Source organism: Monodelphis domestica, chromosome 7 (assembly GCF_027887165.1).
Source record: "Monodelphis domestica isolate mMonDom1 chromosome 7, mMonDom1.pri, whole genome shotgun sequence".
In the NCBI taxonomy this organism is placed as follows: domain Eukaryota; kingdom Metazoa; phylum Chordata; class Mammalia; order Didelphimorphia; family Didelphidae; genus Monodelphis; species Monodelphis domestica.
In genome coordinates this window covers 204714459-204732955 of record NC_077233.1, presented here as the reverse complement: position 1 = coordinate 204732955, position 18497 = coordinate 204714459, and the positions used below count along the sequence as shown (strand labels likewise).

Sequence of the window (18497 nt, the reverse complement as noted above, 5' to 3'; positions counted from 1 at the left end):
AATAAGACAATGGTAGACGTAAAAGAAATTATGAAAGAAGTGACAGATTGTATGTTGTCTGTTGGGATTTAAAGAAACCACACAAGGTGGGCCAGTTAATAGTAAAAGAAAGAGGTCTTTTAAATTGGCATGTTTAAGAGAAGTCCATGTGATTTTGCTAGTCAAGGGGGCATTCAGGGAAAGTCAAGTGAAGGGTTCTAGGACTAACCCCCAAGCCATCAAATTGAGCCGAGCCACAAAATTGGACAGGGAAGGAATACAACCAAAGGTGTTACCTAGAACCTTGGATATGAATGTCTGTAGGCCATTACAGAAGAGTAGAAACCATGATGATATCAAAAGAGACCTTTCCCAGATTTGTAGCCTGAAATTATGTGATGTAAATCTTGGGCCCATGCTTCAGGCTTTTCTCATGTTTGTTGCCTGAGATAATGTTATGTAAGTATTTAGCCCATTATGCTTCAGTGTATATGAAGTATGTCTTGGGTCTGATCCAGTTGTTTTATTGAGCAGAAAGGCTAAATTGTTTCCCACTATTGAAGATGCTCGTAATCATATGAATAAGCTATGAAAGTAGAAATTGTCAGCCTAAAAACACCCCAAATCAAATACTTATTGAAAGGGGACAGAAAAGAAGGAATGTAAAACAACTTGCTTCCAGATCCTAGATAGGTAATATGTTGGAAGAGAAAGATAATTCTAAGTGGGGTAAAAACAAAACAAAAACCCAGAAGTTACATGTTGGCAACATGTTTTGTTTTTTTTTTTAACAAGAGTTAAAGATAATGTTGGCATTTGGCACCTGACTGGGGAAATCATATTAACAGAAAAAAGGAAGTTAGGAACTAGGATTAGGTTTGTGGGATAAAAAGGTTCAGTTTTAGACATGTTGAATTGGGCAAGGCTTTGGGAGTCATCTTTTGTAAAGGTGATAGTTTGAGGTGTAGGAATCAATAAGATTAATTAATTGATTTTTTCACCAATTACATGTAATAACACATTTCCACATAAGGTTTCTGAAGTTACGTGATCCGAATTGTCTCTTTCTCTACTTCCCTCTCCCCTCCTGGAGCTGGCAAGCAATTCAATCTGGATTTTACATGTATTATCACGCAAAACATATTTCCATATTACTCATTTTTATAAGCTAATAATCTTATAAAACCAAAGCTCAAAAACATTGACCCAAATGAACAAGTGAAAAATCATATGCTTTCATCTGTATTCCTACTCTTTGGAGGTGGATAGCATTCTTTTTTCATAAGTCCTCCAGAATTGTCCTGGAGAGCAACTAAGTCTATCACATTTGAAGATCAGTTGTTTTTTAAAGAGAATGACAGAATTTGGAGAAAATAAGTTTAGGAGCTGGAAGGAAGAGGAGTCAGAGGCAGAACTGTCAGGGAAGTATGAGGAGAACTGGGAGAATTAGTTGTCCTTGAATGAGCAAAGCACATAGTTTCTAGGGGAAAAGGTGATCAGCAATGTCAAATGCTCCACAGAAGGCAATGTATAATTATCCTAAAATCCAAGGTTTGAAATCTTTTGGAGAAATTTCAGGAAAAGAAACTTACTAACACCCCCAATCAAGAAAGCAAATCTTTTGAAGGTACCATAAGGATGCCTAGGGAAACCACACACTGCATCAAAATATCCAGTGTGAACTTTGGGATATAACAAACTGAAATGAAGGGGGTTGAACATATTTATTCTGAATGTAAATTATGCCTAAGAGGAATGCCCCCTAATTGGCTTTTTGTCAATGGCTTTTTATCAATCCTTGTCTTTGCTTTATTTCTCTTTTATTTCCCTCTTTTCTCCAAAATATTATAATTTCCCCTTAGAAAGTACAATATTCTATACATCCCTAGTAAGAGAATCTTTAGAGGTATAAGCTTGTTATTTGAAATGATTCATTGGGGGAGACTAGGCATGTTAATTTCCTCAAATCCTAAATTGGGGAGATTTCAACATGCTCATCTCCCAATAGAATCACTGAGGGGACTGTGAGAAAGGAATCAATCTCCCTTTGTTTTAATTTAATCAATCAGGGACTTGGCGGTCCTTATCATTGAAATATGTAGGGATACACAGGCCCACAGTGAAAAGAAGTTAAAACCAGTGAGACAGAAAATTGCTCCCACAAGCACTGCCTCCCTGGGCAATGCTAGGAAAATTAAGGAACTATGATTGGTTCCTGGGATGTGGCATGGGAGAGCTAATGGGTGGAGAAAATGGCTGATGAAGGTGAGACCTTTAAGGGTCTGGAGGGCATTCGGATTGACATTCACATTCTGATGGAGATTCTGATTCCCATTCTGTTGGTGACTCTTGCTGAAGGGACTCTCTGGTTCTGGTGACTCTGAGACATTCTTGCTCCAGTGACTCTTGCTGAAGAGACTCTCACACTCTTCTGACTGGAGGTTGGACCTGAAGGAGCCTTTGTCTGTGGTGAGCTTCAGTCCATCAGAATGGCAATTAGGGTATTTAGCTAGGCAACTCTTTACATCTTTCCTACATTTCCCTCTTTTTACTATCACTACTTTAATGTAATAAATTTACTAAAGCTACTAGCAGCCTTGTAATTTAATTTTTATTATTACAGCAAGGGTCATGAAAGTTCATAGAATCAGAGAATTCTGAACTCGAAGGGACTTCAAAAACCATCTAATCCTACCTACTCATTTTACTAATGAGGAAGCTGAGTCTCATGCAAGTTAATTGTCTTGCCCAAGGTTACAAAGGTGGGATTTGAGCCCAAGTTCTCTCACTCCAGTCAATGCTTTTTTTATTGTACTCCAAAAAGTCATGAGGTTTAAACATTTTGAAGTCCCTGATGATATTTAAGAGGTATATTTGCAAAGTACATATTCATAAATTGAGGAATTCCTACAAACTATAATACATGAAGGTAATAGAATATTACTATGCTTTAAGAAATGACATGACTGCAGAAAAATTTGAAAAGACTTACATGAACCAATAGAAAGTAAAGTAAACAAAGACCAGAAAAACACAAATAATAAAACAGCAACTGTATAATAGAAAAAAATGATAGCCACAAAACAATTGGAATATTTAAAAAAACATAGAGAACAAGGGGAGAGAGAAGGAAGGAGGGAGACAATTTGGTCCCAAAGAAAATAAATGAGAAAACACTTTGTTTCTTTAAAACTGGGAGTCATAACAGATATATACAATAACAGAAAATTTTCAAAGTGTTAATAAGTTTTAATAAAATTTTATTCTGTTCTTTTTTTAAAGGTAATTTGTTATAAGTAAAGAGTGTGTGGGAGAGAAGAAGAGGATACGTGATATAGGGAGAAACTTCATCACTAGTCTATGTATAAAGAAAGTATATCAATAAAAATGTTTTTAAGAATTTTATTTGAGGGGGCAGCTTGATGGCTCAGTGGATTGAAAGTCAGGCCTCAAGATGAGGTCTTAGGTCCAAATCTGGCCTCAGATACTTCCCAGCTGTGTGACTCTGGGCAAGTCACTTAACCCTATTGCCTAGCCCTTACCACTCTTCTGCCTTAGAACCAATACACAGCATTAATTCTAAGATGGAAGATAAGGGTTTAAAAAAAATTCTATTTGAATAGTTTGAAATTGGCAGAATGCATAGAGAAAGTGAGACAGTTGAAAAGCCAGCCAGTAGAGACCATTTTTTTTTTTCAATTTGACTTTGAAAGGAAGGAGTATTAGGAATGACTCAGGTGTAATAACTCAGGATACTAGAAAGAACATTTTGTATTCAGCTTTAATATCTGTTGTTGCTGTTCATTCCTTCAACATGTCTGACTCTTTATGAATCCATGGTCTTCTAGACCCTTCTATCCTCTGCTATCTCCTGAAGTCTGTCTTAGTTCATATTCATTGCTTCCATGACACTCTATTTCCTCTCATCCTCTGCCATCCCCTTCTTCTTTTGCTTCAATCTTTCCCAGCATCAGAATATTTTCCAATGAGATGTCTTCTCATTATGTGGTCAAAGTATTTAAGATTCAGCTTCAGTATTTGTCCTTCCAATAAATAATCTGATTAAGTACTTACTATTTTGATCTCCCTGCTGTCCAAGGAACTTTTAAAAGTCTTCTTTAGCACTATAATTGGAAAGTGTCAGTTCTGGAGGACTCAGCTATCCTTATAGTTCCACTCTCATAGCCATATATTACTATTAGAAGAATCAGAGCTTTGACTATGTGGATCTTGCCATAGTTTTCCTTCTAAGGAGCAACATCTTACTTTCATGGCAGCAATCACCATCGTCAGTGATTTCTGAACCCCAAAATATAAAATTTGACTGTTTCCATTTCTTTTTCCTCTATTTATGAGGAAGTGATAGGACTAGTTGCTATGTTTTTAGTTTTTAAAATATTTAGCTTCAAGCCAGTTTTTACACTCTTCTCTTTTATTCTCATCAAGAAGCTTCTTAATTCTTCACTTTCTGCCATCAGAATGATACATTCTGCATTTCTGAGGTTGTTGATATTTCTTCTGGCATCCTTAATTTGGACTTTTGATTCATCTAACCTGCCATCATGAATGATGTACTCTGCATGTAAGTTAAATGAATAAGGTGACCCTTGTAATAGAGAAGGGAAATACAAAGAGAGAAAGAAGAATGAGGGAAAAAGGTAAATGGGTGAAGGATAACCCTGTGTTCTACCCCCTTGAAGACTGGATTTCAAAGTCTGGAGGCCAGAGGCTTCTGGGCTTTGGCCTCCTTTCCTCCCAATTGCTTCTTGTCCCTACACTTAATGGATTAACTAAATTCCAGAGTTCAGTCCAAGACACAGGTAAGGGAAAGAGATTCAAGGGAAAGAATCAGATTGGTTCAGGCCAGAGAGAGTCCAACAAATCCCTCTTGAGAATCAGGTAGCTGTAGACAAATCCCAGAAAAGTTGTTGAGGATCCTTGGATAGAGACAGGTCCCCAACCAGTAGAGAAATCCAGTTGAGCACTCCCCTGAGCCTCAAGAAACCGCTCCTTCTCTCCTTCCTAGGCTAGAAGTCCCGTCTGCTGCTTCAGAGTTCTTCCAGAACTGCCAGGATTCTCTTGTCCCTCCTCCCCTGCTCCTCAGGCTGATCTACCCCTCATTTCAACAGCAGGGTCTCTCTTCCTTACATTACACCCTATACAATCTTGTCGTCCTTTTCTGATTTTAAACCATTCAGTGATTCTGTGCTCAGTTCTAACTGTTGCTTCTTGCCCTACATATTGGTTCCAGAGGAGATAAGTAAAATGATCTGGTACTCTCAACTCTGAAGACTTGGCACATTTTGTTGTGATCCACATAGCCAAAGGCTTTAGTGTATATATGTTTCTGCAGTACCTTTGCTTTCCTTGTAATCCAGGGAATGTTGATGACATTTTGTCCTCTTTGAAACCAGCCTGCACTTCTTATAATTCTCAGCCCACCTGTTGTTGCTGAAGCCTAGCTTGCAGAATCTTAAGCATAACATTGCTGGTGTGTGAAATGAGGGCAATTGTTCAGTGATTTGAACAGTCCTTTGGCATCATCCTTCTTTAGGATTGTAAGAATTTAAATTTAGGTTTCATGTTAAATAAGAGAATTCTAAAGTAATATTGTGGCTCCTGCTTTAAAAATATTACAGCTAAAGTCAAAATGACTTTTAGCAGCTTTATTTACAGAGGTGGAAAGAATGGAAGTGGAAAAATATAGATAAAGAGACAGAAAGTACTGCCTAGCTACAAATACCCTGAGTTTAATCCTAAAGTGTTCAGACTGCAAATGCAAATCCAAAAGTGAATCTCACCAGAATCCAAGCCCTAATTAGGAAGCTTCAAGCTGAAGAGCCAGGAGATGCTGAAGAATCTGCAGAGAACCTTCAGTGCACACGAGGCTAAGACTGCCAAGAATATCACCAGAACTCACAATGAAGGAGAGTGTGTCCTACCAAAGCTCCAGTGAACCATTTGATAATGCCAAGAACATGGTAGAAAGAACTTTCTTTCAGTAGCTTCAGTATCTGGGGCTGCTGAGAAGATTTAGGCTCTTTTGACTTCAAATACAAGTGCCAAATCTCATCTCCATAAAGATTGCTTGCCTAGATCAAGGTTATGAGGACAGGGATAGTGGGTGGTCTAGGAGGTACTACTATTCTTGGATCTCTGGGGCTTAAGGTCCCCTTTAGAATGTAAGCTCCTTGAGGGCAGGGATTCTCTTTTACCTCTTTTTATATCCTTAGCACTTAATATAGTATCTGGCATGTAGGCTTTTGTTGTTTTTCAGTCCTTTCTGTAATGTTGGTCTCTTTGTGACCCCATTTCAGATTTTCTTGACAATGATACTGCTCATTTGAAAGTTGAGGAAACCAAGGCAGAGTTAAGTGACTTGCCCAGATTCACATATCTGATAAGTCTCTGAAGCCAGATTCTGCCTGATTCCAAGCTTAGCTCTCTATACATTGCACTACTTAGCTGCCCCTGGCATATAGTAGATGCGGAATAAAAGTTTACTGATTGATTCACTTGACTGTCTCTATCCTGTTTTGAGGGGGTGGGGGTGGCGGCAATGATTTGAACTGCCTGGAACATCAGCTAAGATGCCACTGAGTCTTTTGAACACCAGAAATATCTGGAATAATTAGCTTTGCTGACCATGTGATAAATAATAAATCTGATTTAAAAGCTAGAAGTGATAAACTGGTGAGAGAGGGGAATTCTCTGCAATATTCTAGAGATATGTTTTAGAACAATGAAAAGAAATATTATTTGGCTATGTGAATTTCAAAACTACTCAACCCTGTTCAAACCATTCTTTAGAGGATGGGATTTGGCTATTTCCTGATCAATAACAATAGAGATACTTGGAATGACAGAATCAGGTCTTGGAAACTACAATCTCCACCCTACTCAGGGTAACAGGATTTAGGAAGGGCTACAGCAAAGCTCAAGATTTAATTATTTGAGTTATGACCTTCAACAGACATGTGCAAAGGGGACAGACCTCTGGGTGGTCCTGGGTGAAGCTAATGTCACCATTGGCACAGGTGAGACACAGGAAGTGAGGTAGAGGACAGCTGAGGAGTCTGGGGACTTCCTGTGTGGGGGAAAGGAGGTGGTTGGAGCCTGGTGCTTGGAGTGGAGGCCCTCGGACTGTTTCTCCATTTTGGTCACGTGAGTGATAGGGACTGATCTCTTTTCTTTGCCTCGGCTATCCTTTGGCCCAGCCTAAGCAGAGGGGGTATTTAAGCCCTATTTCCTTGTTTCCCCTTTCTCTCTCTCTCTCTCTCTCTCTCTCTCTTTCTCTCTCTCTCTCTCTCTCTAATACCTTTCTTCCTCCTGTTAGTAATTAAAAACTCCATAAAAGGTTGACTGCTGACTTGAGTTTTCATTTAGGAATTACATAGCTGAATTCCTTGGCGACCTTAAATTAATATATATCAGTCTTTTACAGTGATTTCCATATCACAGCTACGGGGTCATGTTTGATACTTGCTAAGCATTCCTGATACTTCAAACATTGCATAGAACCTTAAAATATTAAAATCACCTTTAAGATATATGTTGATTATTAGGAATAATACAAATAGTTTGCATTTATATTGGGTTTTAAGGTTTGCAAAGTGCTTTAAAAATATTATCCCATTTGGTCCTCACAACAATCCTGGGAGGTTGATGCTATTATTATCCCCATTTTGCAGCTTAAGAAACTGAGGCAAACTGAAGCCAGGTGACTCACCCAGGGTCATACAGCTAAAAGTATCTGAGGCTGGATTTAAATATGGGTCTTCCTGACTCCATGTCTAGTGTTCTATCCACAGCACCCTCTAGCTGCCTTATTTTAAAACAATAAAAGCATGCTTCTAAACAGGATGTGGCATATGAAAATAGTGAAACATTAAGAAACAATCAATATAAAGAATTCTGAGAAACTTGGGAAGATTTTTATGATGTGGTATAAAGTGAAACAAGGAAAACCAGGAGCCTAACATATATGCTGATCATAATCAGGTATAGGAAAATAGAATAAAATCCATGAGAACTTGGCTCTATCCAGTGATCGGTCTTGGCCATGGAAGACTGATGATGAAAACATCCCTCTGTTCTCAGTACAGGACTAGTAGTCTTCAAGTTCCTAATGGGGCATGTGCCATAAGCTATCATTAACCAGCATGTTTGTTTTGGTTAACTGCATCGTGTTACAAGAGAATTCTATGGGGGAACATTGAGAAATAATGGCAATGTCAAAAAAGTCTATGCATATATTAATTTTTTCTTTTCTTTTTCTTTTTCAACCCTGACCTTCCATCTTAGAATCAATACCGTGTATTGGTTCCAAGGTAGAAGAGCAGTAAGGGCCAAGCAATGGGGGTTAAGTGACTTGCCCAAGGTCACATAGCTAGGTCAGATTTGAACCCAGGACCTCCATTCTCTAGGCCTGGCTCTCAATCCACTGAGCCATCCAGCTGCCCCCTTTCCTTTCTTTTTAAAAGAAAAGAACACATTGGCATATAAAAGAGAAAGTTGACTTTTTTGTGTGAATTGATTTATAGTGCTGAAATAAGGGAACAGGTAAAAGTTACTGTAGTAGAATGACTAAAGTTAGTTTCATATTCTTTAAAAAAGTCAAGGAAATTAGTAGAAAGAGAAAGACAGATAAGGGCTGGAAATACCACCAGGCAATGCAGTTGCTATCAGGAGAATGAAATTCCAGAGATTATAAACACAATCAACCTTGATAAGTCTCTAGTAGTTTCTAGAGCAGCATGGTCTATATTTAGAGGCCCAGGCGGGGAATCATCAGATTCTCTCAGACGTTCTGAAATGCACCCACCTTTTTTGTCCTGATGGTGGAGTGGAACTCCATAATATGGCCACAGTGGAGCACTCGGCCCACAGAGCCTTCCCCAGGCATTGTTCAGAAAGTTATTTGAAGAGCTCTCAGTATTTCTAAAATAAAATAAAAGAGAGCGAGGAGAGGGATGTGATTTCCTTCCCTACTAAATTTTCCTCTTCATTTATGAGTATAACTAAGTGCTGTTCATATATACTAGCTGCTATGCATGACGGGTAATAGCAAGATTCAACTTCAGATTAAAAAAAAATGCTTTTCCCAGGGGCAGCTGGGTGACTCAGTGGATTGAGAGCCAGGGAGGTCCTGGGTTCAAATATGAACTCAGACACTTCCTAGCTATGTGACCCTGTCCAAGTCACTTAACCCCCTTACAGCTCTTCTGCCTTAGAACCAATATGCAGTATTGATTCCAAGACAGAAGGTAAGGGTTTAAAAAAATGCTTTTCCTTCTAAGACTTCCATTTTTGTATCTTCTTAATTGAAGTTTTTCCATTTTATTTTTTTTTATTTTTTAATTTTTATTAAACCCTTACCTTCCATCTTGGAGTCAATACTGTGTATTGGCTCCAAGGCAGAAGAGTGGTAAGGGCTAGGCAATGGGGGTCAAGTGACTTGCCCAGGGTCACGCAGCTGGGAAGTGTCTGAGGTCAGATTTGAACCCAGGACCTCCCATCTCTAGGCCTGCCTTTCAATCCACTGAGTCACCCAGCTTCCCCCTTCCATTTTATTAAGATATTTTAGTGATTAATTTGATAGTTCTCAACAAGCACAAATATTTCTGTGCATAAAATTGACAGAAAAAGAGGATTATATATGAAACCAGGTATCTGCCATGTATTGCCTTTTAAAAAAATTTTGTATTTGTATATCTCTGGCACATAGTAGGTTCTTTGTAAAGGCTTGTTGGTTGATTGATTGACTCTGTGAGCACATGAGTTAGTGCTTTACCACTGTTCTATGCCATTGGACTGAGAAATTGTGAAGACTGACTTTTTTCTTTTTTCTGTTTTTGAGGATTTAATTTTTTGAACATTGGTAGGGGTTTTGTAGGGAATGTTGATGCTGGAGGAATGTAAAAATACTAAGACGTTCAGTAAAATCAATAAGCCATTATGCCCTTTATGCCAGTGTCAAAGCTATAAAAAGGCAAAACCAATCCCTGTCCTCAAGAAGCTTACAGTCTAATGGAGAAGACAACATACAAGCAACTGTGAACTAACAAAATGTATGCCTATAGATATGAGATAGCCATATCTCTCTGTAGGCGTATATATGGGTGGGTGATGAGAGAAATGTCCTCAGATGTGTGCAGAGATGAGGAGAGGAGTAGCCCCCTCCGGCATGCTCCAGCATACATACCATCAGTTTGCCAACTAGGCAATGGGGGTTACATGACTTGTCCAAGGTCACACAGTATCTGAGGTCAGATTTGAACCCAGGAACTCCCATCTCTGGCCCAGGCTCTCAATTCACTGAGCCACCTTGCTGCCTCCCAATATTTTTTAGAAATTCTTGTGGATTATTTAACAAACAAACTTTATCCTTTAGAAAATCAGAATGATAAGATCATCAAATCTTGCTTTGAGGGTGGAAGTGAAGGAAATAATCATGAGGTCCTTTAAATAGATTTTTGAAGTTTAGTATGACTATTCCTTTATTAAATAGGAGGGAATTTATGAGAAAATGATTTTCCTTTTTCAGTCCAATGACATTAATTGGGTATCCTAAAAACCTTTAGGTTTTTAGTTCTGTAGGTGGTCAAGGATATAGGAGAGATGTATGTAAAGGCTAAAATAATATTTATAAAAGTCCTTTATGCTGATTTTCTATAGTGAGAACCTTAGGTCCATACTAGGTAATGACACAATTGTTAATCATTTCCCTGCCAGATACTTAGTCACAAGTTCCTGGTTACAAAAGTGAAATCACCTCATCAGGTTTAAGCACAATTAAAAGCGTTTCACTCCATACCGGGCTAAGGTTCATTGCAATTTCTCCCTTCCAGGGTAAGCACATGGAAATTTGCAGATCTGTTTCCATCAATTGCTACCTCAAGTACGATTTTATCTGATTGTGCTGAGGATGGAAACTTCAGCCTAAAACTCAGTGTCTGAAGGCCAAGGAAAGTTCTGTTCTAGCTGAGGGAATGAGGAGGGTAAGTAATTTTTTTCCTCAAGAGAAAAGTTCCTCTTCTCAGGAAGGTGTTTCATAATTCTCTTTCTTTTATTAGTTTGGTGTGTTGTTGTTTAATAAAGAAGGAGATAAAGTGGAAAGGATTTTCCTCCTATCTCTGAATTCTAAATAGCCACTTGGTTTTAATTTATGGTTCTTTTTTTAGGATTGTTTCATAGACTAAGAAAAAAAGGAAAGCTCCCATCTTTAACACTAGCGTAACAGCCTTTTTAGTGGCTTCTTTAAAAACAATATTATTTAACAAACTACCTTTCTTGTTGTTAATGGAAATGTAATTGAATGTCATTATGTAGTAATGAAAGTCTGATGAATAAATGGATCAGAAATGATTCCACATAGATTAAAATTACCTAAATCGTATTGTTTGTAAATGAAAAACAACTCTGGAACAAAATGTTTCTTGGTTAAAACGAGTGGGAGGCAGAATTGAGCAACCTTTGAAATGCTAGACCATTCTATTTCTATTAACAATATTGTTGTTTCAAAGTCAAGTATTTATAGACAATAAGCTGATCATTTTTTCTTTTAAGTTTCTTGGAATTTGGGGGGAAACAATTATCTCACTGAGGTGGAAAAGATAAGTGTGTTTCTACTTCTGGTCTTTGTAAAGGAATATTGGGTGGGATCAGAGCTATCACTTGGAGAATAGTAGTCATGGGTTACTTTCCTTGAGCAGCTTTGAATCGTTCTCCATTTCATTTCAACAATATTGGGGGTGTTCTGCTTTGCTATAGTTCTAGCTCTCAGTAAATAACTTGATGATACATTGACATCTCTTGAATGTGGGAAGCATCCAGACTTATGGATTTTATAAAATATCTTACAGTCATTTATATAATAATTATTGAGTAACAACCCAAAATCGAGGCAGGGCAGCAAGTGGCGCAGTGGATAGAGAGCTGGGTTTGGAGTCTGGAAGGCCTGAGTTCAAGTAGGGCCGCAGACATGTACCAGCTGTGTGATTCTGAGCAAGTCTCTTAACCTTATTTGTCTGTTTTCTCATCTGAAAAATAAGTCACCAGAAGGAAATGGTAAACCACTCCAGTATCTTTGCCAAGAAGATATCAAATGGAATCATAAAGAGTTGGCTATGACTCAACACCAAAGGGCTGAGACAAGTAATAAAAGTAGAATACATGACATTGCTTTGGAAGTACTTAATGTAAGAGGAAAGATGATAGTACAGGGCTTAAAGTGGGGTGGAATGAGGTAAAATGACATTCTGGGCCCCATTTAGAAAGCTTTAATCTCATTGTTCTTTTTTCAGAGTAGGTAAAAAATTATCTGAAGTACTATCTATATATCTCTTCTTGTGCTAGTCAATGCCTGTCACAGATCTCTCCCCATTCCACCTATCTTCCACTTAGAATAATAGCTTGCCTTTATATATTATTTTAAGGTTATCAAAGTGTTATACATATATTATTTCATTGAATCCTGAAAATGACATTGAAAGGTGGATGCTATTATTATGCCCATTTTACAGATGAGAAAATTGAGGCTGAGAGAGGGTAATGAATTGTTCAGGGTCACATATCTATTAAGTATTTGGAGTAATAAATGAATTTAAATCTTTCTGCTTTTAAACCCAGCATTCTTACTCACTCCATCTAATTGCTTTTAGTAGAGACATTATCCTGCCTACTTAGCATTTCCCCCCATTCTTCTGGTTGGTTTAAATTTTATAGGGACCACATTCTGAATATAGCAAAAATACAATGATCTGAGTGTTTAGCACCTATCTTTTCAGGTCTCACCAGCTGAGACCTTTAGTATTTGCTATCATTACTGGTCTAAGTTCCCAACTAGACAGTGAAGATTTTTAAGGACAAACCAGAACTATTTCATAGAATCATAGAACTCGAGATGGAAGGGACCTCACAGGGCTTCCAGTCCAAACCTCCCTCCCTTTATTTAATGAGGAAACAGATCTATGGAGGTTAAGTGACTTGTTCAAGGTCACACAAGTAGAGATTCAGATGTTGAATTTTAACATAGGTTCTCTGATTTTACAACCAATGCTCTTTCCAATGTACCATGTTGTCTCTTTATATTTCCAGTGCCCTAGCACAAGTGTTCAAAAAACGTTTTGGGGGTTTGCTTGATTATCAGAATATGGAACCTCTTTGGGTATGAGTAGTTAAGTTTAGTGATAAGGGATTTGAGAGGAAAGGGCATTATTCCAACTGTTCTTCTTACCTCACCCTGAGGCACTGAATATTTAAAAAAATGTAGCTAAAGGTAGATAAATATACAACTACCTTTAGCTGTCCAGAATAAGGATGTTTTTGTTTTTTAAACACTGCCTTCTGTCTTACACGTATATGAAATATTGGTTCCAAAGCAGAAGGTCAGTAAGAGCTAAGCAATTGGGTTAAATGACTTGCCCAGAGTCACGTAGCAAGGAAATGATGGAGGTCATATTTGAACCCAGGGCCTCCTGTCTTCAGACCTGGCTTGCTATCTGTTTACGTGTTGAAGACAGCAAGTATATTTGTCCAACTGGAACAGAGATCATGGGCTTGGCCCCAGAACTCTTAGTCAATTGACAGTTAACTCTGAAGGTCACAATCTAGACTTTTCATTTTTATGTGATAGCAATTCTGAGAAGGGGAGTGACCTCGTCATCTATAACTTTTCAGCAAATAAAACAGTGCTGAAGACGGCTATATTGCTGTGCATAGGACAGACAGAAATGAGTGAGTTAGATATGGAAAGGTTAGTAGGAACATATCTGTTTGTAGCAAGGACCGGGGCAGCATTGGCTGTGGAAATGGACAAGAGGGTTGGAGAAATGTTCCAGGCACTTAGCAGAATATGGCGATGAAGTATACAGAAGAAGCAAAGAACCATCACTTGAAAGCATAGCGATCCCCTTTCGCCCCCCCCCCCCCCCTTTAAACTTGCATACAAGACCATCTGTACATTCTTTCTTGTAGCAATGGAGTATCTCTGTGATCTGGCCTTAATCTGCTTATCTAGTCTTCTCCCTTGCTGCTTCCTAACATGAATTCTTCATCCTAGTCCTGCTGGCCATATCTCTGGGCCCCTAAAAATCGCCAGGCTCATTCTTCGTTATTATTTGTCATTTTTTAATTGATGTTTTCTGTTTCTTCCATCACCAGAATAGTTCATGTATTTCTCCCATTCTCCCACCCCAAGAGCCAATCTCTATGACAAATAATTTGTTTTTGCTTTTTTTAGAAAGGGGAAAAATCAGTTAGCCCAATTGATCGATACACTGACAAGGTGCAAAACATGTGCAATACGTAACACCTATATCTCTCCCCTCCACATTAAGGGATAGGTTGGGGTGTCTTCTTATATTTCCCCATTCAAGTCGCACTGATCTCTAAACTTTTGTTAATTTGATTTTGATTTTTTATGTCTTTCCATTTACATTGTTGTAATTACTTTACTCTGCATCAGTTCACACAGATCTTTCTATGTTCTCTATATTCATCATACACATTATTTCTTGTCACCCAGAACTTACCCTTACTTTTCTCCTTAGAATCAATACTGTGTATTGGTTCAAAGCCGAAGAGTGGTAAGGGCTAGGCAATGGAGGTTAAATGACTTGCCCAGGGTCACACAGCTGGGAAGTGTCTGAATCCAGATTTGGACTCAGGTCCTCCCATCTCTGGGCCTGGCTCTCAATCCACTGAACCACCCAACTGCCTCTTCAGCATAGTAATATTCCATTATATTCAGTTGTTTAGCCATTCACCAATTGATGAGCATCTGCTTTGTTTCCCATGATTAGTTATCACAAAAAGTACTGTAATAAATATTTTGGAGTATATAGGGACTCCCCCCTTCCCCTTATCAATGGTTTCCTTGAGGTATAAGCCCAGAATTGGAGTTCCAGGTTAAAGGGTTTGGACATTTTGGTCCCTTTATTTGCCCAATTCCAAATTACTTTCCAAAGCAGTTGTACCATTTTGTAGCTCCACCAGTGATGTATTATCATGATAACTGGCTTGTTCTTGACACAATGTCTATTGATTATGTTTTCCTTGTCAGCAATGCCTTTTCTTTGCTCTGTATCCAGGTCTTATCCATCCTTCAAAGTCCAATTAAATTCCTACTTGGTCAGCTGCTCTCCCTTCTCATTGGTCCTCTAAGCAGTTAGTGTCTTTCTTACTTAGGGATTCACTAGCACTCTGCTTGCACCCTCTGCCTCTCTACTCATGCATGTGGTCACTGAATGAAGGAATACGTGTAACCTCTAATGAGAAGGGCTGAGCTAATTTTCTCACATTCTTTGGCTCTTTATAGTTTTCCCCTAGAACATGCAGAGGAAGGGTTGGGGAAGGAAATAAGCATTTATATAGTGACAGGCAGTGTGCTAAATGCTTTTTACAAATATTATCTCTATTTGATCTTCACAACAACCTTGTGAAGTAGGTGCTAGTATCATCCCCATTTTATAGTTGAGGAAACAGAGGCAAACAGAAATTAAATGACTTTCCCAGAATCACAGAGCCAGTAAGTGTTTGAGGCCATATTTGAAATAAAGTCTTCTTGACTCCAGGCTCAACATTTTATCCAATGTGCCACTGGCTGCTACCAGAAAGAAAGAATTACTTATAATTTAGGTTCTGGTTCATATTTAGGGTCTCTTCAAAGAGAGAAGTAGAAAGATATTAAATCTATAAAGCAGATCAATTATAGGATATCTATTTATATCCTTTCCATGAAGAAATGGTGACAGCATATAAGACTCTTAAGGCCATATTGACAGAAAGCTTATGAGGTAGCATCAACACCTTAGCTACTATTATACTCTCCCAAGAAGTCGATTCTTGAAACATCAGGATATAATGCAGTTTGTAGGACTAATAAAAAGGCATTTTACATTGCGCCTTGGGCTCTTCACTCTCCAACAAGTCTTTCCACATTCAGTTCTTCTGGCAGTCAGGGTCAAGGACTGAGCTTCTTGATGTCAATGGTGATCTTCTCTGATTCAGAATCCCCCTTGCTGACAATCAAGTCTAAGCAAAGGACTTGAGACTTCCAGTCTCAAACTCTGAAGGCTGCTTCCAAGCCTGGAATGTGTCCTTCTTGAAATCATTAGTTAGTCACCTATGTTAGGCGGAGGAATGTAAATCAAATGGGTCAGCTAGGACTCTGGGGTTGAATCTTGTGTTGGCCTCTGAAAGACATGCTCTTTAGCTCCCTTAGGGCCTTGCCACAGTATCTTTCCCTTGCTCTCTCATGACAAGTCTAAGGAGAGAGAGCCACTTTCCACAAGAAGAGTAAGTCAGAAACTCTCTCCCTTTTAAACTGATGTAGCCTCTCTTTCCCCATATCCTAGGGCTAAGAGGCAAATAAGGAGATTGCTTCTTCATCCAAAAGCACCCTAGTTCTCCTAAGTCACCATACAGCTAGAAGGAAGGCAGGAAGTTCTGCATATGCTTAAAGGAGCAGGGTACAACTGCCATTATACATGTATGCACATCTTGTCTTCCTAACTAGGTCATAAACTTTTAGAAGGGAAGGGTCAGAACTAAAATTTCTTCCTTCGTTCCTTCGTTCCTTCCTCCCTTCCTTCCTCCCTTCCTTCCTTCCCTCCTCCCTCCCTTCCTCCCTTCATTCCTCCCTTTCTTCCTTCCTCCCTTTCTTCCTTCCTCCCTCTCTTCCTCCCTTCATTCCTCCCTTCCTTCCTTCTTTCCTCCTTTTCTTCCTTCCTTCCTTCCTTCCTTCCTTCCTTCCTTCCTTCCTTCCTTCCTTCCTTCCTTCCTTTTGCTTTCTCTGTCTGTCTGTCTTTCTTAGAATCCATATTAAGAATAAGTTATAAGCAGCTGGGTAGCTCAGTGGATTAAGAGACAGGCCTAGAGACAGAAGGTCCTAGGTTCAAATCTGGCCTCAGACACTTCCCAGTTGTGTGACCCTGGGCAAGTCACTTGACCCCCATTGCCTAGCCCTTACCACTCTTCTGCCTTGGAGCCAATACACAGTATTGACTCCAAGACGGAAGGTAAGGGTTTAAAAAAAAAGAAAGAATAAGTTATAAGGCAGAAGAGTGATAAGGGCTAGGCAATTAGAGTTAACCTTGGAAGATATGAGACCAAATTAGAACCCAGGACTTCCCATCTCTAGGCTTGGGTTTTTCCATCCATTGAGTCACTTAGCTACCCCACATTCATTATTTCTAAATGCTTCTTCATTTAGAATAGTGTTTCATGACTAATGTTGAACTGATTAATGAATGAAACCAAAGGTAGTAGTCATACCTGTTGTTTCAGCTAATTGGAGGTTGGAAGTTGGTTTATCTCTTGAACTCTGGAGTTCTAGGACTCAAGCTAATCCAATCATTTTCTGAACTAAGTTCATCATTAATATGATTACACATTCCCTCTCCCTAGTACCAAGGGGGGGGGGGGGGAGGGCATCGGGTTGCTTAAGGAGGAGTCATTGAACTCAGACAGAAATGGAAAGGAACAGATCGAAGCTTTAAAGCTTCCAGAGTGATCAGAGTATTATTGAGTTATGAATAGTTCCTGCACTTATGGGCTGCTGGAGATAGGGAGACTCAGTCTTTTTAAAAAGTAAGAAAGAAAAAAAGAAAAGAAAAAGAAAATGAATGAGTAATGGGCCTATAGAAATTAAGTTCCACTATGCCCAAAGGGCGATAAAAGACTGTCTGCCCTTTGATCCAGCCATAGCACTGCTGGGCTTGTACCCCAAAGAGATAATGGACAAAAAGACTTGTACAAAAATATTCATAGCTGCGCTCTTTGTGGTGGCCAAAAATTGGAAAATGAGGGGATGCCCCTCAATTGGGGAATGGCTAAACAAATTGTGGTATATGTTGGTGATGGAATATTATTGTGCTAAAAGGAATAATAAAGTGGAGGAATTCCATGTGAACTGGAACAACCTCCAGGAAGTGATGCAGAGCGAAAGGAGCAGAACCAGGAAAACATTATACACAGAGACTGATACATTGTGGTACAATCGAAGGTGATGGACTTCTCCATAAGTATCAATGCAATTTCCCTGAACAATCTGCAGGGATCTAAAAAAAAAAAATACTACCCACAAGCAGAGGATAAACTGTGGGAGTAAAAACACCGCTGAAAAGCAACTGCTCGACCACAGGGTTGGAGGAGATAAGACTGAGGAGAGACTCTAAATGAACACTATAATGCAAACTCCAACAACAGGGAAATGGGTTCGAGTCAAGAACACATGTGATAACCAGTGGAATCATGCGTCGGCTATGGGAGAGGGAAAGGCGGGGGGGGGGGGGGGGGGGGGGGAGGAAAAGAAAACGATCTTTGTTTCCAGTGAATAATGTATGAAAACGACCAAATAAAATAATATTAAAATTAAAAAAAAAAAAAAAAAGAATACCTAAATTCAAAAAAAAAAAAAAAAGAAATTAAGTTCCACACAGTTGTAGGGTTAAAGGAGAAAATAGGGGGAAGAGTGGTAAAAAAAAATACTTAGAGATAAGAGAGATAACAAAACA

The 18497-nt window shown here is 38.9% G+C and overlaps 1 protein-coding gene across 1 annotated transcript in view; it reads left to right on the top strand.

The window, feature by feature from the left end:
• The first annotated feature begins 10736 nt into the window (after positions 1-10736).
• TRPM6 (transient receptor potential cation channel subfamily M member 6) overlaps positions 10737-18497 on the top strand; it is a 256602-nt gene continuing 248841 nt past the window's right edge. Inside the window, exon 1 of the mRNA XM_007498544.3 lies at positions 10737-10979. Coding sequence (XP_007498606.2) covers positions 10971-10979 — 9 coding nt within the window. The 5' untranslated portion in view covers positions 10737-10970. The remainder of the gene's footprint in view (positions 10980-18497) is intronic.